We start from the raw sequence: 25426 nt of genomic DNA, 5'->3' as shown, positions 1-25426 counted from the left end.
TATAGCAGACACTGTTAAAAACCCATTCCCAGCCACTAGACTTTTCTGACAGGGTATTCGAGTGTCAGAATGTTGTGGGACTGCTGTACAAGAGTTTTTATTTTAGCAGCGTTTTTTTTTTAAGCATGATATTAAAAAAAGAATGCGGTTATGAATATATTAAAACATGTGCTGGTTTGTTGCAATAATTTATAGTAATGACAAAAATACTAATTTGTGGATCTCCTTATTTCTGGGTGCAGCTTTACTGCCATTGTGGCTGGTGTATTCTGGGAAATTTTCTTACCCCTTGGTTTCGAGTGTGGTCCTGAAAAATCTTCGTTCAAGGGGCTATCTACTGCTTCCCCTTAGCCTTACGCCTTCAAGCTAAAGAGAATTGGGACACCAATTGGCTAAGGGGAAGGGCTAAGAGGTAGAATTGGGACTGGGCCTAAAAGTTCTTTATCCTCGCGCTGTAGATGCTCTGTTTAACTGTTTTCTCACTAGTGAAGCATTCAGTTTTTCCACTTACAAAGTCCACCTTGTAAATAGTAAATGCGCCATGGCAGGAGACAGCTGGCTCTTAAAGGGAATGTGAGATAAGACTCTGATTGGTTTAATCCACATTATGCTCAAAACGCACCAATAACTCATTAAGAGAATAAGCACAACCCTGTTAGACCATGCGCCAGAGAGCAGAACATATTTTTACATTGTTAAAATAGCAAAAGTGCATTCGGACACAACCTTAATGCTTTTGCTTCACGCGCTTTGTTAAAATAAAGCCCTTAATATATTCCAATTTCAATCCTAGGCTTTTTAGTTTTTTGTTGTTGATTAATGGTATAATGATTAATGGTATTATTGACGACAGCATGCTAATTTTGGCTGCTGTCATTTAAAAAAATGTTCCATTAATGTGTACTTTCACTTTAGACTCTGTACACTAGACCCCTTCTTCAACACATGTCCAAAACAAAATACTGTATCAGGAAATCCCCTCTTGTCAACAAGCTGCATGATTTCAGGAGTCATTCACGTCAGGGACTAAGTGTTTTGAATGGATAGTTCACCCAAGAAGGCTAAATTCTGTCCTTTACTCATCCTCCACTTGTTCAAAACAGGTTTGAGTTTCTTTCTTTTGTTAAACACAAAAAAACATATTTTGAACTATGTTAGAAATCAAGTGGCTGTTAACTTTCATAAGACACTGTAAAAAGTCTGTGAATTAACAGTTTCCATGTGATTCACAGGTGTTTTCTGTCTGTTTACGGTTGTGAAATGCATTATGGGATGTTGATCTCTGCTCTGTTGACTTAATGTTGAAAATTCAACTCTGCAGTTTAACGAAGTGACTTTTATTGACATTTTAGTAGTTTGAAACAATATCATGTAGAAGAAATAATATATAGAGAAATAAGTCTGTAAAATAAGGTTTTTGTATTGTAATATATAACATCAACACCAGACAATATATCACTTTAAACTATTAAAAACTTTCATAAAAGTAACTTTTTCAAACTTTTCAAGGTTAATATGTTTGAGGAAAGATCATGGTCCGATTAGTGTTGTCACGATACCAATTGATACTGAAATTTTAAACCCGTCCATTTCCCGCTAACATTTGAGCGCTGTTGAGCGCGTTCTTAAACAGTGCGGATTGACCATTGTGTTCACATGCTCAACAGAAATGACTGTGATTGGCCGTGAAGGTCATCAGTTCATCGAACGCACCGCTTTTTACTGAGGGTAACCACAGATACAGGGACACTGGAGCGTTTTAAAGCTGCGAAGATCAGCTGGTCTGTTGACAAGCTCACACACAAGCAATCCCTTGATGAATCGACTGATCTTCAAGGCTTTAAAACGCTCTAGTGTCTAGTTACCCAAAACTGTAGGAGTATTTTACAATTTGAACCCAAAAAAATTACCAGTCTGTCAGATGAAGAAGAGCCGGAGTCAGAGATTCAATTAAAAATAAGGTTTTACTGAAGATAGTTTGCAGTTTCATCAGCAGAAGCCAGCTTCAACACTCGCAATGAGTTTGTAAGTGAACTGATGACCTTCACGGCTAATCACAGTCATTTCTGTTGAGCATGTGAACACAATAGCAAATCAGCGCTGTTTAAGAACGCGCTCAAATGTAAGTGGGAAATGGGCGCTTTTAAAATGTCAGTACTGATTGGTATCGAATTCCAGTATCATGACAACACTAGTTCATAGTGATGTGGTGTAAATAGAAAAGAGTAGGGGACCTAGAACAGATCCCTGAGGTACTCCAGAGGCCAGCTGATGAGCTTTGGATACCTGTACAACAAAACTAGTCTTCTGTTGAATAAGCATATTTTTGGCTATTCCCAAAAATACATTGCATGTGTCAAAAATGATGGATTAGATTTTTATGCCAAAATTCATTAGTATATGAAAGATTATGTTACATGAAGATATTTAGTCAAGTTTCTACTGTAAATATAAGCCAAAACCTAATTTTTGTTCAGTAATTTGCTTTGCTTTTCATCAAATTACGACAATTTAGACAAGAATTGTGTTGATTCAGCTCATTTTAAATAAAGATGTACTCTCACTAGCTACAGTTGCCTCAAACTATGCCAAAGCGCGGTTGTCCCCCCTCCCCTTTCCCTCCACGGCTTGCTCTCACACTGCATCTTTACCTACCGGACCTGAGCACGCTTACGTCATCGATTATGCGACTGTTCAGTTTAACATGAAGAGAAGCGCTCTTGCTCAGCACAGTGGAGTTGCATTAGATATATCGTTTTAGTCATTTGGGATTAGGCATGTGCCGGTATCACATTTTCATGCTGCGATTAATTGATTGAGCTTTTATCACGGTATACGGTATTATCACGGTATTGTAATTTTACTAGAGAAACAGGTAAAAAAACACAAAAAACTTCAGTTTCGTCAACTTAGTAACTTTAATAACTTTTTAATTAACTAAAGGTACTTCAAACATTTAAATACAAATAAATATAAATAAAACAATACACAATATAAAAGTAAACTTGAGCAATTATATCAAAGTGAATGTGCAAAGGGAAACCGTCTTCGATCAGCAATCCCTCTGCATTTTTTTGGAACCCAAAATATTTCCAAACCTCTGACTTTACCCTTTTTGAAGGGGGATAAATTGTCGGCAGCGTTCCTCCTTCCGCCATGCTTCTTTTTCGTGTGAGGATTATAGTGCGGTGGCTGCGGTGGCAGCGGCGGCGCGCGCACAGGGCTTCTACATGTGGGAATTGATCAGAGTGCGCATCAGTTCTGCGCAGCATATACGCAGTGTTTCTTCAAGCGGTTGATGGAAAATAAGCTAAGGCGCGTTCTAAGAATATAAATTCGGATCTATTATTTTTCACGGTATTTTGAAGTGCCCGCGATAACAATATCGTGCATATTCATTACCGTGATTTATCGCATTACCGAATACCGGCACAAGCCTATTTGGGATGCAGTGACACGCAGTCAAATATTTTGCTGAACAGATCCACAACTTTTGATGCTCATAAATTATGAGCTGCAGGTATTAGGAGGTTTGCTGAAGGACTGCACGATTCTGGCTAAAATGTGAATCACGATTTTTTTTTTTTGCTTAAAATCAAGATCACGATACTTTCTCACGATTCTTTAGATGTAAAATAAAGGTTAATGTGAGTAGCCTGTTATTATTGTTAATTCTCAAACATATCGTCACATTGGAATTATAAGGTTCTTCCGGCGTTTTAAATGATTTTGAGATATTGAGCTTCAAAGTTTTTGCAATCCATATAGTAAACCGTGTGTGTGCGCAACATTAAGTATTAATGTAAACAATAAGTTGTCATTTAATAAGAATGTCAACTAAATTTTGACAAAAATGTCAGATAGAACCTTTATAATTCTAAAGTGATGATATGGGAAAACAACACTTATAATATTAGGCCTTTGTGTAGGTCTACTGTTGCTTAAAATGCTAAATTTTGTAGTCATTATGCTGGACTTGAACAGACTTTCAATATGTCCTGTTTGTTAATTCACAGTTAAATTATATCAGAATACAAGCATTCATAATTAAAAAATTGAATTATTATGTTTGAGACATGTGTTTGTCATTTGTCATTGACAGCATTATTAGTCCATTTATTCACTGGTAAAATTAAACATTTGTCATTATCAGATTTCTTCTTGCATTTATATTCAACATTATATAAGCTAGAGTAGCTGTACTGACACTGTTAAACATTTATATTCATGCACAACACCACGTGTTAGCTTTGAAAGAAAAAACATATCAAATGCTTGTCGTAAACTGTAAAATGCGTTATGATCATTTAAATAATGTGCGGCCAGTTTCATTTTCACTTCCTAGTGCAGCTCATGGCTGCCGTCACTGTGATAAAACACACACACACACACACACACACACACATGCAAATCATTCTTTCAGCGCGGCTCTCAAAATCAAAATTAAAGGGGACTGAGGCGATAAAGTAGTGTACAGTATGAGCTAATTGCAAAACTTTTAGGAGGGATGAATGGATATAAATAAATATAGAATTGGTAAAGCGATGCCCATGCTGTTTTATAATTTTACCTGAGCGTTTCAGCGCGACATTATTCAGTTGACGAAATTTTCTCACAGCTACTGCGCTAGTCAGGGGGCGGAGAATGGCGCAATTTATAGAAAATGCACCAAGTTAAAAAACTGATTTGGTATAGAGTTAAAGTGGACGTGAGTACATGCAATTTAGGGGAGTCTAATCAGCAAAACAAGTGAGTATACCGAGGGCATACACAATTATTGATCCTCAGAAGTGGTAATACCCAAACAGCTCATGGAAAAAAGTAGGCATACGGCGTATACGTGCGTATAGCAAGGACTACACCACTGATGTGACACTTTTAACGCCATTTGAAGGCATTCATGTTCCTGTGAAGACTTGTGCGAGGAGCTTTTATGCTCTCCTGACCTTGAAAATGTAATTGGCCGAATCGTAGAAAAGCTGAATTAAGATCGTGTGTAGGGTCGAATCGAGAACGTGATCTTTTTTCCGATTAATCGTGCAGCCCTGGCTGTCGTGCAGTGAGGGGTTTGCGTCTTTAATAAACGACGACAGTTTGCGTTCATTGAGAAGTAAGAATGATTAATAAATCATATGAAACGTCGCGTTATCGGTTTCGGGCTCGCTTTGCACTCACACTACAAGAGTAATGCGCCAAAGCCCTACCGAACCGCACTCTGGGACACCAACCGGGCCAGGGACGGCCAACTGAACCACGCGCTGGGAAATGCGCCTGGGCATAGTGCTCCCTGAACAAGTAGCAAAACTTTTCTTTTCGAGTGTATTTGTTTTTTCTATGGATGTCGATGGCTACCCGTTACCAACATAATTCAAACGATCTTTTGTGTTGAACAGAAAAAATTAATTGAACTCGTAAAAGTTTGGAAGCACTTGACCTTGAGTTCAGGGGTGTAGTGGACATTTTAAAAGTGCGGGGGACGGCTGTATGAGATCATGCGTTCATATAATTATTAATCACCTGTTTTTAAATGGTCTGTCTCTAAAAGTGAGGAGGACGGATCCCACTGTCCCCACTATTATTAAATAATATATAATAATAATAATAATAATAATTGTTATAATAATAATAATAATAATTGTTATAATAATAATAATAATAATAATAATTTTAATAATAATAATGATAATGATTGTTATTATAATAACATTAACAATTGTTATAATTATAATAATAATAATTGTTGTTAAATAATAAATGTAGTGGACATTTTAAAAGTGCGGGGGACGGCTGTATGAGATCATGCGTTCATATAATTATTAATCACCTGTTTCTAAATGGTCTGTCTCTAAAAGTGAGGAGGACGGATCCCACTGTCCCCACTATTATTAAATAATATATAATAATAATAATAATAATAATAATAATAATAATTGTTATAATAATAATAATAATAATAATAATAATAATAATAATAATTTTAATAATAATAATGATAATGATTGTTATTATAATAACATTAATAATTGTTATAATAATAATAATAATTGTTGTTAAATAATAAATGTAGTGGACATTTTAAAAGTGCGGGGGACGGCTGTATGAGATCATGCGTTCATATAATTATTAATCACCTGTTTCTAAATGGTCTGTCTCTAAAAGTGAGGGGGACGGATCCCCCTGTCCCCCCCGGTTGCTACGCCCCTGCTTGAGTTAATGATAAGTAAATTTTCATTTTTGGGTGAGCCTACCCCTTTAATTCAATCATACTAAGTGTATGGTTGTCTAAATCTGACCTCTAAATTAGCAATAAATGTGATGTTTGAATTTTTGTGATAAAGAGATCTGGAAATGAGTTTTAAAGCCCCGACTGAGGTTTTGGATCGAAACATCTCATTAATATGGTTCTTTTACAGCTTGTCTTTATGCGAGAGAGCAGGTCTTTGTGGGTTTAAAGAAACATTTTATGAGATAGCCATGTCACAGAGTTCATGTCACAGAGTTTATGTTCATCAAACCAAGATTTATTTATCAAATGGCGCAATAATTTTGGCGCGCATGAGTAATTGCTGCCTATAAAACATTATTGTTCACTTAAAGTTTTATATGCGGTCTCACATGCATACAATGCCATGGTATTTTATATAATGTTTTTACAATTCTAGTCTCAATGATGCTTTGTGTTTTAGGAAAGAGCCTCTTTTATTCGTCGCTAATGAGAAACTGACTCTCAACGAGGCCGAATTTTTCAGTGATTCCCGGCCACATCTGCTCTGGCATAGTTTGCATATTTAGCATAGCAGTGATGCTAATATGACCTGCGGGTTCCCACAGGACCCGGAAAACCCAGAGGACTTTGCAGCTGCATGTGCAGGAAAACATCAGTTTACTTCGGCTCTCTGACAGTTTAAAGGGTGCTCAATCAGCTAATTTTTTTAATTTAAGTTTTTTTTACCTTTTTTTTTCAAGATTTTTTGTTGTTTTCTTCTGGTACATGACAAAATTATACAAACACATATTACAAATGATCACTGGCAGGCCTACTAAATGTAAAGCCAGAATGTATACAGTGGTAAACATAGACAAAAGTACAATATTATAAAGAAACGCATAATTTTAAATTGTGTTACAAGACATCGTCACATAAGACCAAAAGTCTTCCCACATTGGGATACTCACAGGGACCCCTGCTTTGTTCTTGTAATGTAGTTTGTAACGTAAACGTTCATATGAAGCTGTCTTAGTCCTTATATTGGCCCATTCTTTTAACTCTGGAGTTTTGGCACAGGCAGCTACATTTTAAGTCTTGTTTATGTTTATTGGGTGCATTGTAACACGTTTGTGCTCTGTCTATATAAATATATATATAAATGTGTATTATTTTCTTTTTTTCCTCATTATTATACTCTGTTGTGTCTACTATTTTAAATTGTCTGTTTATATCCTGGTTTTATGAAACCCTCCTTTAGAAATAAAAAAAAAAACGTCCTCTTATTGGTCAGCTAGCTCAGTTCGTTCTTATAAAATGTATTATAATAATATAATAATAATAATAATAATAATTGTTATAATAATAATAATAATAATAATAATAATTGTTAGTATATTAATATTAATTGTTATAATAATAATAATGATAATAATTGTCATTATAATAACATTAATAATTGTTATAATAATAAAATAATAATAATAATAATTGTTGTTATAATAATAATAATAATAATAATAATAATAATAATTGTTATTATAATAATAATAATAATAATAATAATATTAATTGTTATGATAATAATAATAATAATAATAATAATAGTTTTAATAATAATTATTAATATTATTAATTATTATTAACTTATTATAAACTTTTAATTATTATTATTAAAAAATATTAGTAACGTATTATTATTATTATTATTATTATTATTATAACAAATTATTATAAAAATGTTATATTATTATTATTATTATTATTATTATTGATAAATTATTATTATTATTATTATAAATTAAGTTATTATAAATTATTATTATATTATTATTACTATTATTATTATAAATTATTAAGTTATTATAAATTATTATTATTACAATTATTAATTATTATTACAACAAAGAAAAATATTGTTTTTATTAAGAAATAACTAATTGTACTATTTTACTGTCATATAAAAATTTGTATTTAAGAAAAATTTGTAGTAATAATAATTACTGGAAATTTAAATAATTCATATGCTTAAAAAAACTGGCCGCAAACTTTTGAAAGGTAGCGTATATCCAACTAAAATGTTCTATTTTGGTAAATTGACTCTGTTGTTTTTTTAGTTTGTCAATTGTCAAAAGGGGACTTGGTTGTGTATTTAACATTTAATGTGAAAAATCTATTTCTCTAATGAAATATGGCTTTTTTTACTGTTAACAGGTTGCACACAAGTCTGTAGTTTGATCTGTAACCTATAAATAATAATTCCTACATTTTATGTAGCCGCTTTTCTGGACACTCAAAACGTTTTTCATATTTTTGCGGGGGAATGTCCTCATCCACCACCAGTGTGCAGCATCCACCTGAATGACGCGACGGCAGCCATATTGTGCCAGACCACACACCAGCTGATTGGTGGAGAGGAGACAGAGTGATGAAGCCAATTATGTATATGGGGATGGTTAGGAGGCGATGATAGACAGAGGCCAGTGGGCAGATTTGGCCAGGATGCCGGAGTTAAACCCCTACTCTTTTTTCGAAGGACATCCTGGAATTTTTTTTAACCACCACAGAGAGTCAGGACCTCGGTTTAACGTCTCATCTGAAAGACGATGCTCACTGAGCAGTATAGAGTCCCCTTCACTATACTGGGGCATAAGGACCCACACAGACTGCAGGTTGAGCACCCCCCTGCTGGCCTCACTAACACTATTTCCAGCAACAACTTAGCTTTCCCATGTAGTCCAGGTACTGACCGGGCAGCTCTGTTTAGATTCAGTGGGCGACAGTGTGAGAGTTGCAGAGAGCTAGATGCCGACTAGTCTAGTTTTAATCAACGTATGTCTCTGTATTGTTTTGATATCATCGTGATCTCATAATTTCTGCTTGTTTTGTATTTTATGAGCAGATGATGCAGTCCTGATGTGTATGCGTTTGTGTTTTTCAGAGATGTAGTCTGTGTTCTGGTCTGAAGACTCTGAGGTCTCACTATGCTGCTTTATCTGCTGCCGGCCTTCTTACTAACACACACTAATGGCCAGATAGACCCAGGTAACATTGCATACACACAAAAATATATATCCATCCACACACAGACGCTAACTCATACTGTGCTTGTTGAACAGCTCACTGTCGGTATCCTCTCGGCATGGAGGACGGCAGGATCAAAAATGATGACATTACAGCCTCCAGCCAGTGGTACGACAGCACAGGCCCTCAATACGCAAGGTAAGTCACATCTGATAGAAAACAAAAGTTTATAAGTTACGAAAAACATAAACATTTTTCTGCAATTATGGTGGCTTATTGGTTAGCACTGTCACCTCACAGCAAGAAGGTCGCTGGTTCGAGTCCCGGCTGGGCCAGTTGGCATTTCTGTGTGGATTTTGCATGTTCTCCCCGTGTTGGCGTGGGTTTCCTCCGTAAGCTCCAGTTTCTCCACAGTCCAAAGACATGTGCAATAGGTGAATTGACTAAACTAAGTTGGCCATAGTGTATGTGCATGGGTGTTTTCCAGTACTGGGTTGCAGCTGGAATGGCATCCACTGCATAAAAAATATGCTGGAATAGTTGGCGTTTCATTCCACTATGGCAACCTTTGAAATAGAGACTAAGCCAAAGGAAAATGAATAATTGAATGAATGAAACATTTTACTCAAAACAACAGCGAATTCTGAGAACCGACAATAACATTGAAGTAGTCTCTTAATTTATTTACCTTTTCCGAAATGTTTGTTATCTATACAGTATATTAGGGGTGCAACAATACAGACTTCTCATAGTTCGCTCACAGTTTTGGTTCGGTTCGGCAGATGAAATGTTAATTGTTTCATTTACATGCAAATATGAAGTTAGAATTATTAGCCCCCCTGAATTATTAGCCTCCCTGTTTATTTTTTTCCCTAATTTCTGTTTAACGGAGAGAAGATTTTTTCAACACATTTCTAAACATAATAGTATTAATAACTCATCTCTAATAGATGATTTATTTTATCTTTGCCATGATGACAGTAAATAATATTTGACTAGATACAGCTTATACAGCTTAAAGTGACATTTAAAGGCTTAACTTTGTTAATTGGGTTAACTAGGCAGGTTAGGGTAATTAGGCAAGTTATTGTATAATGATGGTTTGTTCTATAGTATATATATATATATATATATATATATATATATATTAGGCTTGTGCCGGTATTCGGTAATGCGATAAATCACGGTAATGAATATGCACGATATTGTTATCGCGGGCACTTCAAAATACCGTGAAAAATAATAGATCCGAATTTATATTCTTAGAACGCGCCTTAGCTTATTTTCCATCAACCGCTTGAAGAAATACTGCGTATATGCTGCGCAGAACTGATGCGCACTCTGATGTAAACAATCCCCGCATGTAGAAGCCCTGTGTGCGCAGTGCGCGCCGCCGCTGCCACCGCACTATAATCCTCACACGCAGGCCATCTGGCAGACTGGGCACTTTCCCGGTGGGCCGACGTACTTTTTGGGCCGGGCTGATCATGGTCTTATGATCTGATCGGCCCATAAAAGGCTAAGCAGCCTATCGTTTTTTTCTGCCTTATTGATTGACGCTGCTGTGATCTGTGACTCTCTGAAAGTAGATGCTTTTTTTCCCGGACAGACAGACCGGGCCGGCCCATGTGACACCCTGCAGCCCATTGGCTCTTTTCGGTATTGACATTGGGCTGGCCCAATCACAAACTCCTATTTTGGACTCCGTGTGAGCGTGCGTCGTCTGTGTGTATTTGTCAAAATAGTCGAGAGTTAGAGAGAAGAAACGCAAGGGAGGCGCAGAAAAATCGCGGGAAATACACCGGCGTTTCATTTAGCGATTCTGAAAAGTTCTCTGTTCATTCTAGTACACGGCTAAAAACGCAAATCACGTGACCACACACTCTCTGCCCAGAGCTGCAGCCACTAGTTCAGCGGGTAAGCATAAACCCCAGGTGAGAGTTCAGTGCATGTCAGACAGCTCATCTGCTGGATGATCTCATCTCACTATAGTTGTTAAACGTGATATTGAATTCCTCTTGTTGTCTCTATCTAACAATTCTTATGTCTTTTGAATCACTTGTTCTCAGTTAACTGTTTTGGCTGAGTGCAAAGCTAATATATTAATTTATGTAACCACATACACTGATTCTGCACATTGACTGATTGCTAACCTTTATCGTTTAAATTTAATGTACGTTATACTGTTATAATGGCCATTATTGGTTATTAAAACTGATATTCTGCAAAAGAGACAGGGTAAAATCCATTCTTTTCAATGGAAATGAAAGGAGACAGTTATATTTAAGCCCTGTTTTGTTATAAATATGCAGTGTGAAGATGATGCTCATAAAAATATGCAGCTACACGAGGCTGTTTGGTGTCTGTTAATCATAATATCAAAATAAAACAAATTTGACTTATATTATGTTTTCATTGTTTAGATAGTGAAACAGCAAGCAGGATGAGGTGAAAGAGGTTAAAATGTAACACTGTTCCCTTTGAAGATTTACCCATGCATTAGCAGGCAGTTTTTGTTATGTTTATTATTGAATATAGGCTGAGTGAATAGTGTATTTAATAAGCTAAATTGGCTGTAGTGTATGAGTGTGTGTGAATGAGTGTGTATGGGTGGTTTCCAATATTGGCGCTATTTATATTTATTTGTATTTAAATGTTTGAAGTACTTTTAGTTAATTAAAAGTTTTGTTATTGAAGTTTTTTGTTTTTTTACCTGTTTCTCTAGTAAAATTACAATATCGTGATAATACCGTATACCGTGGTAAAAGCTCAATCAATTAATCGCAGCATGAAAATGTGATACCGGCACATGCCTAATATATATATATATATATATATATATATATATATATATATATATATATATATATATATATATATATATATATATATATATATATATAAATTATCCAGTACAGTCTTGATAATCATATTTTCTATTCCTGTAAAATAAAAAATCTCACACTAAAACAAGTTTTTGTCTTAATGAGTGAATTTTGAATCATTTACTTCAATTATTTGTTCTAAAAACACCACAGATGCACAAATGTTCTGCTCTGGCTTGGTTGGGAACTGTTGTCATCAGCAAAACAGAAAACAAAATTCTGCAATATTGTGTATGAATTGTGTGTAACTCACTTCAACTTAAATCAATATTCAATTTGTGATTGCGCTTGTGCACTGATATACAGAAAAACTGCACTCTTCTGTAATAGTGCATAACTATATCATATATTGTGTGTCTGTGTGTGTGTCTGTGTGTGTGTGCGCGTGTGTGTGTGTGCGCGTGTGTGTGTGTGCGCGTGTGTGTGTGCGCGTGTGTGTGTGCGCGTGTGCGTGTGTGTGTGTGGTCAGGTTGAACCGTGAGGAGGGAGAAGGCGCCTGGTGTGCTGCTGGTCAACTGCAGCCCTCAGATGTTCAGTATCTTCAGATTGACCTTCGTCAGCTCATCTTCCTCACCGTTGTTGCTACACAGGGCCGCTACGCTCGCAATTCTGGTATCGAATTTGCACGCAAATACCGTCTGGAGTACAGCAGAGATGGACACCGCTGGATCTCCTGGAGAAACCGCTTCGGCAATGAGGTGCTGTATTTTATAGACTGTTAAATATCATTTATATATACAGTTGAAATCAAAATTATTCGGCCTCCTGTGAATTTTATGTTATATTTTTCAAATATTTTCTAGTTTAAAAGAGCAAGACATTTTCACAGTATTTCCTGTAATATTTTTTCTCCTGGTCTTATTTGTTTTATTTCGGCTGGAATAAAATCAGTTTTTAATTATTTAAAAAACATTTTAAGGTCAAAATTATTAGCCCCCTTAAGCAATTTTTTTTGATTGTCTACAGAACAAACCACTGTTATATAAAGACTTGCCTAATTACCCTAACTTGTCTAATTAACCTAGTTAAGCCTTTAAATATCACCTTTAAATAAGCTGAATACTAGTATCTTGAAAAATATCTAGTCAAATATTTTGTACTGTCATCATGGAAAAGATAAAATAAATCAGATATTAGAAATGAGTTATTAAACCTATTATGTTTAGAAATGTGTTGAAAAAAATCTTCTTTCCATAAAACAGATATTGGGGGGAGAAATATACAAGGGACAAAAACCAAAAAATGGAATACATGTTTATTTTGATAACCGAAACAATAAGAATCATGAGGAGCACATTAAAAATTGTTTGTTATATTGTGTGCATTGAAATACAAGTCAAAGTAAATTAAGTAATTGCTTCTTTTTTTTATTTGTGTTTTCCATACAGTTCCAACTTTTTCTGATTTGAGGTAGTACATAATGAATATGCAAAAGTCTTGCCATCGATCCTAGTTGTAAGCACAACAAATAATAACTTGACTTCTAGTTGATCATTTGGAAAAGTGGCAGCAGGTAGATTTTTCAGATGAATCATCTGTTGAACTGCATCCCAATCATCACAAATACTGCAGAAGATCTATTGGAACCCGCATGGACCCAAGATTCTCACAGAAATCAGTCAAGTTTGGTGTTGGAAAAATCATGGTTTGGGGTTACATTCAGTATGGGGGTGTGTGAGAGATCTGCAGAGTGGATGGCAACATCAACAGCCTGAGGTATCAAGACATTTGTGCTGCCCATTACACTACAAACACCAGGGAGGGTAAATTCTTCAGCAGGATAGGAGGCATTGAAGATGAATCCAAAGAATCTTGATGAACTCTGGGAATTCTGCAAGAACGCTTTCTTTGCCATTCCAGATGACTTTATTAATAAATGATTTGAATCATTGCAGAGATGTATGGATGCAGTCCTCCAAGCTCATGATGGAGTCAGACACAATATTCATTCTTTTTCCTCTGCAGCATGACTTTATATTCTATTCTCTACATTATTTCTGTTCAGTGACAAGACTTTTGTCTAAGCAAAGTCAGACCTTACTGTCCTAATTAAATAATTAAAAATCAAGGCATGATCATATTTTATTTTGGTAAAATAAGTGTAATCTAGAGGCCTTTGCCTTTCATATAAGCCACTTCTGATACCAAATAATCAACTAGAAGTCAAATTATTATTTATTGTTCCTAAAACTTGGATAGGCAAAAAGACTTTTGTCAGGAAGTGTATTATGTAAACACAAAGTTTTATTTTGCATGTGATTAGTCACGATTATTCACTATCTATATTAACAGTTTTGCACATATGATCACAGCTTATTGTTGAACTACTGCATTTCAGATTATAATGGGCAATGTGAACACCTATGACACTGTGGTGCGAGATCTCCATCCTCCCATCATCACTCGATTCCTGCGCTTGATTCCTGTCACTGACGCCGTTCACACTGTGTGTATGAGAGTGGAGCTGTTTGGGTGCGCCTGGCAGGGTGAGTCACAAGAATCAAACACAATACATTAAACAGTCATTTTATTATCTCAAAGCAGCTCATGTCGTATCTTCATTGCAGTTTGTACGTAGCTGTCCTTCAATGTACGCAGTCTGCGAAATTATTGATCAAAATGTAAATGAAAAATAAAGTCAGAGGGCCCTATCATCGTACTATATCCACATCCCCTGTTGCGATGTTATGTCTATGGGTTTTGTGCTTGGTTGCTGGGGTTTTTTTTTTTCCCTGATCTCTTACCGCCCTACTTTAAGGATGGTCTGAGAGGGGATTTTTTTCGTCTCCCTCTTCCCTAACGTTACTTATTTTCCTCTTTCTAAAAGCTACCTCTCATCTGACCTATCTTTCCCTGAAATGTGTAATGTTTGTGTATGGTTGGGGGGTCCAATTTCGCTACATGTAAAAGTGTATGTGACAAATAAAGGCTTTTCATCATCATCATACAAGTTGCGCCTGGTGCAATAGAAGTATCTTTTGCAAGTTTTAGCCCAGCACAGGTTTTATTTCCACATCCTGCACCGCATTGATTTTAAATTGATTTATTTCGAACAAAATGAAAAACCATACACTTAAAACAATTCTTTAAACAAAATACATTTTATTGTGGTCGAAATGGAGCGGAATGAAGCGCAAGCGTATTATTTTCCCCACCCTATTACCACACACATCATTCGTTGATTCATTCATTCATTTTCCTTTGGCTTAGTCCCTTTATTCATCAGGGGTCGCCACAGCGGAATGTACCGCCAAATTATTCAGCATATGTTTTGCACAGCGGATGCCCCGTCCAGCTGCAACCCAGTTTGCATAATCTCCCCGTGTTCCTGTGGGTTTCCTCCGGATGCTCCGGTTCCCCACCCCACAGTCCAAAGATATGCGCTATAGGTAAATTGAATAAACTAAATTGGTCGTAGTGTATGAGCGTGTGTGTGAATGAGTATGTATGGGTTTTTACCAGTACTGGTTTGCAGCTGGAAGGGCATCCTCTGTGTAAAATATATACTGGATAAGTTGGCGGTTCATTCAACTATGGCGACCCTCTGATGAATAAAGGGATTAAGCTGAAGAAAAATGTATGAATGAATGAATGAATGATCAATAATTCAATATATCATGATAATACACAATGTTAATATTGTGGGCACTTCAAAATTCCATGAATATTTATTATTTGGAGTACTTTTTGAGAATATTCAGGTGTTGGTATTTTAGTGGTGTCTATGACGGCACCAAATGATGATGACCTAATAGGCGATATATTTTTAATCATTAATGTTTTCAAATGCCAATCTGTAAATCTCTGTTTATAAGCATTTATTGATCATAGGCTATGCTAATTTAAGAAATGTAAATTATGAGAACTGAAAGAAGCGTTTAATCATTAGTGTTTGTATGTAAACTGATTGCAGGAGGACTCCAAAACCAAACAAAACTAGCTACATTGCTTGCAACCTTTTTGCTTTTTCCTGTTTTAAAGCAATGGCAACATATATAAATGTAGACGAGCTTCCACAATCATTATAAGCAATGCATGACCTCATGCGGTTCATGCTCATTCAGTTTCGTACTTGCATATGTGCTACAGAGACTGAAGCAGATGGTTTTGGCATCTCTCACTGTAGCAGCTGTGGTGTGTAGATTTGCCCCCTAGTGTCTGACTTGCTGCAAGTTGCTTTCATTTGACCTCAGTTACTCCTGTGCCTTAAAGGGATAGTTCGCTCAGAAATCATTTAATCATCATTCAGTTGTTTCAAATCTTTATGAGTGATGTTGAACACAAAGAAGATATTTCGAAAAATTATTTATTTGAAAAATTAGTATTTGGTTTTCCTACTATGGAAGTCTATGGTTACAGGTGTCTAAATATTTTTAAACCTTTGTGGTGAACACAAAAGAAGATATTTTGAAAAATGTAAAAAAAACTGTAACTGTTGACTACCATAGTATTTGTTTTTCTTACTATGGAATTGATGGTTACTGGCTTGCAAACAATTTTCAAACCTTAAAGAGTTATGGTGAGCGCAAAAGAAGATATTTTTAAAAAATGTTGGAAACCTGTAACCATTGACTTCCATAATATTTGTTTTTCCTACTATGGAAGTGGATGGTTACAGGTTTCCAACATTTTTCAAACCTTTAGGAATTATGGTGAAAACAAATCAAGATATTTCAAAAAATGTTGGAAACCTGTAACCATTGACTTCCATAGTATTTATTTTTCCTACTATAAAAGTCAATGTTTGCAGGTTTCCAAAACATTTTCAAACCTTTATGAGTTATGTTGAACAAAAAAGAAGATATTTTGAAAATCGTTCAAACCTGTAACCATTGACTTTCATAGTATCTGTTTTTTGTACTATGGAAGTGGATGGTTACAGGTTTTCAAAAACATTTTCAAAGCTTTGTGTTATTTTGAACACAAGAAGATATTTTGAAAAATGTTGAAAACATGTAACCATTGACTTCCATAGTATTGTTTTTTTCTTCTTCTATGGAAGTCAATGGTTATGGGTTTCCAACATTTTAAAAACCTTTATGAGTTATGGTGAACAAAAGATATTTTGAAAAATGTTGGAAACCTGTAACCATTGACTTCCATACTATTTGTTTTTCCTACTATGGAAGTCAATGTTTGTAGGTTTCCAAAACAGTTTGAAACCTTTATGAGTTATGTTGAACGCAAAAGACAATATTTTAAAAATTGTTCAAACCTGTAACCATTGACTTCCCTAGTATTTGTTTTTTTCTACTATGGATGTCGTTGGTTAAAGGTTTTCCATTTTTTTTTAAAGCTTTGTGTGTTATTTTGCATACAAAACTAAATATTTTGAATAATGTTTAAAAAAACTGTAACCATTGAGTACGATAGTATTTGTTTTTCTTACTATGGAAGATGATGGTTACAGGTTTGTATACAATTTTCAAACCTTTTTGAGTTATGGTGAGCACAAAAGAAGATATTTTGAAAAATGTTGTAAACCTGTAACCATTGACTTCCATAGTATTTGTTTTTCCTACTATGGAAGTCGATGGTTACAGGTTTCCAACATTTTTTTTAAACCTTTAGGAATTATGGTAAAAACAAATCAAGATATTAAAAAAATATTATACCTGTAACTATTAACTTCCATAGTATTTATTTTTCCTTCTATAAAAGTCAATGTTTGCAGGTTTCCAAAATGTTTTCAAAGTTATGTTGAACGCAAAAAGAGGATATTTTGAAAAATGTTGAAACGTAACCATTGACTTCCATAGTATTTGTTTTTCCTACTATGAAAGTGGATGGTTACGGCTACCAACATTTTTTCAAACCTTAATGAGTTATGATGAAGAAGATAAGATATTTTGAAAAATGTTGGAAACATGTAACTATTGAGTACCATAGTATTATTATAGTAGTAGTTGTTTTTTCTACTATGGACGTTGATGATTACAGAGTTCCAAGATTGAGTTTTTCAATCCCTTATAGAGTTATGTTGAAGATATTTAGAAAAATGTTGAAAAATCCTGTAACCATTGACTTCCATAGTAGGAAAAACAAATACTTTGGTAGTCAATGGTTACAGGTTTCCAAAAAATTTTCAAACCTTTGAGTTATGGTAAACACAGAAGATATTTTGAAAAATGCTGAAAACCTGTAACCATTGACTTCCATAGTATTTTTTCCTACTATGGAAGTCAATGGTTACAGGTGTCCAAAACATTTTCAAACCTTTATGAGTTATGATGAACACCAAATAAGATATTTTGAAAAATGTTGGAAACATGTAACCATTGAGTACCATAGTATTTGTTTTTCCTACTATGGACGTTGATGATTACAGAGTTCCAAGATTGAGTTTTTCAATCCTTTATGGAGTTATGTTGAACACAAAAGATATTTTGAAAAATGTTGAAAAATCCTGTAACCATTGACCTCCATAGTAGGAAAAACAAATACTTTGGTAGTCAATGGTTACAGGTTTCCAAAAAAATTTCAAACCTTTGAGTTATGGTAAACACAGAAGATATTTTGAAAGATGCTGAAAACCTGTAACCATTGACTTCCATAGTATTTTTTCCTACTATGGAAGTCAATGGTTACAGGTGTCCAAAACATTTTCAAACCTTTATGAGTTATGATAAACACTAAAGAAGATATTTTGAAAAAATGTTATAAACCTGTAACCATTGACTACCATAGTATTTCCTACTATGGTAGTCGAAGGTTACATGTTTTCAGCATTTTTCAAAATGTCTTCTTTTGTGTTCAACATAACATTTAAAAGTTTGGAAACACTTGAGGGAGAGTAAATAGTGAGTAAATGTTTATTGTTGGTGAACCATCCCTTTAAACGTGAGCCAAGAGTAATGAGTGATAACTTTCTGGAGCTTAAATGATAATAAAGTTCTGGCCGTCTCTGTTTTGTCTTTCTCCAGATGGCTTGATGGCGTACAGCTCTCCGGAGGGTCAAATCATGATGGCTCCTGGATTTCCCATTACATCCCTCAATGACTCCACATATGACGGACCCCTGGAGCGCAGGTGAAGCTTTAATGTAATACTGAAGAGTTGAAGGTCAGCTTTAAGCGATGCATTGAAATAAAATGGACGTTAATTCTTTCTATCGTTTTATGTATTTTTAAACTAGCTGTTATTAAAAGGATAGTTCACCCACAACAGAACAAAATCTGTCATCATTTACTCACTATTCACTTGTTCTAAGCATTTATGAGTTCCTTTCTGCTGTTGAACACAAAAGATGTTTTAAAGAAAGGTGGAAATCGGTAACCATTGACTTTTATTGTCTTTCCTACAATGGAAGTCAATGGTTACAGGTTTTCGGCTTACTTCAAAACATGTCATAACAGTTTGGAAAGTCATAAAGGTTTGGAATCACTTAAAGGGAGAGTAGATAGTGAGTGAATTTTCATTTTCATTCTCTTAATATGCTTACATTATTATTAAAATAAATGTAAATAGATATTGTTGCATATAATATACTGGTATATTGTTTGTTATGGTGTATAGGGATGCTAAAAAAGGCTTAATGTTTTTGTTGTGTTGATTGAGTATCATTATATTAACCACTAAAAACCAAAGTCATTTTAAATTGCTATGAAATACATCACAAAATTATAATATAGAGAGAGATATGTTTAGCTAAGGATTACATTTTTAATAGTTGTAAACAGTTAAACTTTTAGTATTTTAACACTATTTTAACACTGTTTTTATTCTAAAACCCAAACACTTTTCTCTGTTCTCAATTCTATGTCAAATATGAAATATTCTATATTTATGTATCTTTATGAGTGTATTCACTCTGATCTTCTAACTCTTATAATTCTCTCTCTCACACACTCTCTGTACATTTATTTATATATATATATATATATATATATATATATATATATATATATATATATATATATATATATATATATATATATATATATATATATATATATATATGCAATTTATATCTACAATGTGTATGCGGCATTAGACTAACTAAGGATTATCATATTATTTACATAATTTTATTGCCATTGTCGTCATGTCACTATAGGTAAAAGTACCCGGATCGTAAATGTTAAAAAAATGTTAAAAACTGAAGTTGAATAATTTATAATAATAATGGTGATGCGGTGGTGCAGTGGGTAGCACGTTCGCCTCACAGCAAGAAGGTCGCTGGTTTGATCCTCGGCTGGGTCAGTTGGCGTTTCTGTGTGAAGTTTGTATGTTTTCTTCGTTTTGGCGTGGGTTTCCTCCAGGTGCTCCGTTTTCCCCCACAGTCCAAAGACATGTGGTACAGATGAATTGGGAAGGCTAAAATGTCCATAGTGTATGTGTGTGAATGAGTGTGTATGGATGTTTCCCAGCGATGGATTGCAGCTGGAAGGGCATCCGCTGCGTAAAAACGTGCTGGATAAGTTGGCGGTTCATTCCATTGTAGCGACCCCAGATCAATAAAGGGACTAAGCCGAAAAGAATGATAAATAATAATAATAAGTAATGATAACAACAATAATAATAATAATAATTAATCATAGTAAAAATAATAATCATAATAAATAATAATAATAATAATAATAACTGTTAATAATAATGGTGAATAATAATAAAATTAATAATAATAAATAATAATAATTACTAATGATACTAATAAAAATAATTAATAATAGTAATAATAATAATAATCATAATAATAAATAATAATAATAATAAATAATTAGTAATAATAATGATTGTAAAACAATAATAATTGTTACACAATGATTTGCCTAATTACCCTACCCACCTAATTAACCAAGTTAAGCCTTTAAATGTCACTTTAAGCTGAATACAAGCATCTTAAAATATCTAGTCCAATATTATGTACTGTCATCATGGCGAAGATAAAAGAAATCAGTTATTAGAAATGAGTTATTAAGGGTGTTTGCAGGGTCTTAGTCTTAAATTTCTATTTAGACCTTAAAAAGTCTTAAATTCATTGAAATATTGCGTTGTAGGTCTTAAATCATTTTAAACCTCATTTTAATCATTTTAAACAGGTCTTAATTTTTCTATGTCCAAGTAAAGCCACGCTATCTGGCCGACACTCAGTTACCAATGATCCATCTTAAAACCTTTTTATAATATTTAATTTTTTTATTGCAAAGCGAGCCCTTTCACAACAGACATTTACAGCTAATTCTCCAATTTAAATTCCCGGGATATAAATAATCAGGAAAAGAAAACTAAAGCAAGATATCCCTTTACATGGTTTTCCATTAATACAAAAACTATTTACAGAATTTACTGGCCCATCAGAAAAAATCCTTAATGTTTAGCCCTGTTTAAGTCTAAGATTTCTTTCATAATGGTCCTAAAAGAGTCTTAAAAAGTCTTAAATTTGACTTGAGAAAACCTCCAAAACACCTGGTTATTAAAACTGTTGTGTTTAATCTTTAATCTTTCCGTTAAACAGAACTTGGGGAAAAAATACACAGGGGGGTTAATAATTCAAGAGGGCCAATAATTCTCACTTGAACTGTATCTAGATATGTGCAGGTTATCTGTTTCTTCATATTGGTTCAACATCCCCCTTTTTTTCCTGACTGGCTGATTCTAGCCGACTGGCGTTTTCCAAGTCATTCATTTCCAGAACAATCAAGAAGTTCTCACATGAGTTGTAATCACTCGGTGCTTCCTCTCTGCTCCACAGGAAGTTGTCGGGGGGTCTGGGTCAGCTGGCCGATGGGGTGGTTGGTCTGGACGATTTTGTGGAGAGTAGGCAGTACCGACTGTGGCCCGGATACGACTATGTGGGCTGGAGGAACGACGGCTTGGGCCCTGGATATGTGGAGATGGAGTTCCAGTTTGACAGACAACGAAACTTCACTTCCATGAAGGTGAGGACTGCACTGGGTTTACAGTGATGCACTTATACTGGGAGTGGAAAGAATCTGAGAGTGCTATTAAATTGCACTACAGTTTCAGAGAAATGACAAGACCCTGAATTAACCCTGAAGTTTTACTTGTACGTCTTTAAAGAATATGTATTGTAATAAAGTTGGAATTGTGTGGCCGAGTAAAAAGGCAAGGTTGGTGACTCGGGTAAGAAATTTTTTATTTAACTTTTCAATTAGAGCATATATAAGGTGTCGTAGGTTTCTCAAGATCGTCTCTCTCCCTTTGTGTTCTTCTGGAAACTCCTAAGCACATCTCTCCATCCCAATGACTGCAGAGACACAGATGTTAGTAATATTTTTGATTTGACCTACATTTCTTTACTACAGACCATTTCAATGTGGTCATGTCATTGGCCTATGAACATTTCCTGCTTGTTATCAAACTATTTCATAACTGTAACAAGAGGCAATTCAATCATCACATCATGTTAAAACAGCTAACAGATTTTTTTATTATTTATCAATATGCGTCTCTTTTCGGATTCTCGGAAGTTATAGAAATTAAACATGTAAAACAGAAAATACATTGGGACTGTTGTTTTTGTTTACATCCCTCAAAATAGTCTATAAGTACAATTTTAGTGAAGGTAAACATCATTTTAAAGACAAACTAATATAAATTACTTAAAATAGTAGTCGTAGTACAAAACTTTATTATCTTTGAAAGGAAAATTGTTATGGATGACATATTGTTGCAAATGTACAATAAACAAATCGTATTGATGGAAAATAAACATTTATTTTATTAAAAAACATTTATTTTCTTACTTTTAGTCTGGAAATGTGTCTAAATTGTTTTATGAAGACATTTTAATTTGTACTATTATATTAAAACATAATTTATTATTTTTATTCAGTCAATTTGCACGTATTAACTTTGACATTTGTCGAAATAAAATTCCTTTAATAAGAGTCTTGTATATTTCGCACAAAGTTTTTTTAAGGACACATTTTTTGCTCTGCAATGCTGCATTTATTTGATTAAAACATTGTAAAATCAGTAATATTTGTAAAAAAAAATACCTTTTAAATTTGCAATATTCTATCTGAATAAATATTCAATATTTGTTTATTCCTGATTAAAAACTGATTATTACTTCAGTTTTCAGTGTCATGATTCATTAGATAACATATAATACGCTGATGTGCGATGCTCAATGTTGACACTTTGACGCTTCATATTTTTGTAAGAACCACAAATACAGCCACCTTATTGGGTTATTGGGTTGGACCCCCTTTTGCCTTCAAAACAGCTTTAATCCTTCATGTACTGGAAATATTCCTCAGAGATTTTGCTTCATCTTGACATGATAGCATCTCGCAGTTGCAGCAGATTTGTCAGCTGCACATCCATGATGTGAATCTCCCGTTCCATCACATCTCAAAGCTCTATTTGATTGAGCTCTGGTGACTGTGGAGGCCATTTGAGTACAGTGAACTCATTTTCATGTTCAAGAAACCAGTCGAAGATGATTCACGCTTTATGAGATGGCTTGTTATTCTGCTGGAAGTGGCCATCAGAAGATGGATACACTGTGGTCATAAAGAGATGAACATGGTCAGCAACAATACTCTGGTAGGTTGTGGTGTTGACACAATGCTCAATTGTTGCTAATGGGCCCAAAGTGTGCCAAGAGAACATCCTCCACACAATTACACCACCACCAGCCTGAACCGTTAACACTAGGCAGAATGGATCCATACTTTCAAGTTGTTGATGCCAAATTAAAATGAAACAGAAATGGAGACTCATCAGACCAGGCAACATTTCTCCAATCTTCTATTGTCCAATTTTGGTGAGCCTGTGTGAATTGTAGCCTCAGTTTCCTGTTCTTAACTGACAGGAGAGGCACCCGGTGTGGTTTTCTGCTGCTGTAGCCCATCTGCCTCAAGGTTGGACGTGTTGTGCGTTCAGAGATGCTCTTCTGCAGACCTCGGTTGTGACGAGTGGTTATTTGAGTTACTGTTGCCTTTCTATCAGCTGGAACCAGTCTGGCCATTCTCCTCTGACCTCTGGCATCAACAAGGCATTTGCTCCCACAGAACTGCTGCTCACTGGATATTTTCTCTTCTTCAGACCATTCTTGGTAAACCCTAGAGATGGTTGTGCGTGAAAATCCCAGTAGCTCAGCAGTTTCTGAAATACTCAGATCAGCCTGTCTGGCACCAACAACCATGCCACGTTCAATGTCACTTTAATCATCTTTCTTCCCCATTCTGATGCTCGGTTTGAACTGCAGCAGGTCGTCTTGAGCATGTCTACATGCCTAAATGCATTGAGTTGCTGCCATGTGATTGGCTGATTCGAAATGTTTGCTAACGAGCAGTTGGACTGGTGTACCTAATAAAGTGGCCAGTGAATATATATATATATATATATATATATATATATATATATATATATATATATACACATTTTTTTAACTTTAAAGCATCTTCTGAATGGCTCTGTATAAAATTTGAAGTCGTGTGTGTGAAACTGTTTCTTTCTTTCACATTTGCTTTATTATAGCAGTATTTGTTTTTAACCGTGATGTATGATGTAATTACGACCGTAATGATTTCGTATGTAACTTTTCTTTAACCACACGCATGTGTTCTGGGTCACATCTGTAATGTCTATAATTTGAAGTTGATGCCCTTTTGAAGTGTTTGTTGAGTGACAGCTTTAATGTAGCCCTAATTATACACTATGTTTCACACATAATAACACATAATTACATGTTGGATCAGGATTGTTTGCCATAAAAACGTTGCGTTATCGTGTCTGTATATAATCATGCCAGTGTCTGTGGATGGCACTGCTTTAGGTGCTTAATCTTGAAGTAATTGTTTTATGTTTATTGAAATCTGGGCATTTTGTTTTGATATCTTAAACTCCATATGAAATCAGAGTAGATTGTTCTTATGATTTACTTTCTGTATTTACCCTGATTGGTAACACTTTACTTGAGTAGGGGTTCATAAAACTGCAATGAAACTCTTTTAATCATGGCATGACACATGTATCTAATGTAAACAAGAATATATACATGCTTAAAACAACTGTCATTAAGTGTCATTTGCTCAGTTATGACATTTTAAATGCAAAGATGGCATTGTTTGTCATGACAACTTGACAGATACATCACAATCTCTAATAAATCAGGGGGGCTAATAATTCGGACTTCAACTGTATGTCATGAGTTTTTTAGCAGCATCAATAATATTTGTTTTGGCCTTAACATTGTAATGCAGTTTGTTCCACTGAAAATGTTATCTGAAAAATGATCATGACACAATTATAATGCCTCAAGATAATCATGTTTATGACCAATTTATGACAAGTTGTGTTGTCTAGGTAATGTCAAGTTGTCTTGACAAAGACAAAA

At 34.7% G+C, this 25426-nt stretch overlaps 1 protein-coding gene across 1 annotated transcript in view; it reads left to right on the top strand.

The window, feature by feature from the left end:
- ddr2l (discoidin domain receptor family, member 2, like) overlaps positions 1 to 25426 on the top strand; it is an 81263-nt gene that overhangs the window by 20064 nt on the left and 35773 nt on the right. Inside the window, exons 2-7 of the mRNA XM_056452484.1 lie at positions 9147 to 9250; positions 9325 to 9427; positions 12584 to 12812; positions 14453 to 14600; positions 19038 to 19143; positions 21809 to 21995. Of these exons, the coding sequence (XP_056308459.1) occupies positions 9190 to 9250; positions 9325 to 9427; positions 12584 to 12812; positions 14453 to 14600; positions 19038 to 19143; positions 21809 to 21995 (834 nt within the window). The 5' untranslated portion in view covers positions 9147 to 9189. The remainder of the gene's footprint in view (positions 1 to 9146; positions 9251 to 9324; positions 9428 to 12583; positions 12813 to 14452; positions 14601 to 19037; positions 19144 to 21808; positions 21996 to 25426) is intronic.

This window comes from Danio aesculapii, unplaced genomic scaffold (genome assembly GCF_903798145.1).
Source record: "Danio aesculapii unplaced genomic scaffold, fDanAes4.1, whole genome shotgun sequence".
Taxonomy (NCBI): domain Eukaryota; kingdom Metazoa; phylum Chordata; class Actinopteri; order Cypriniformes; family Danionidae; genus Danio; species Danio aesculapii.
This window is presented reverse-complemented; position numbering and strand designations above follow the sequence as displayed.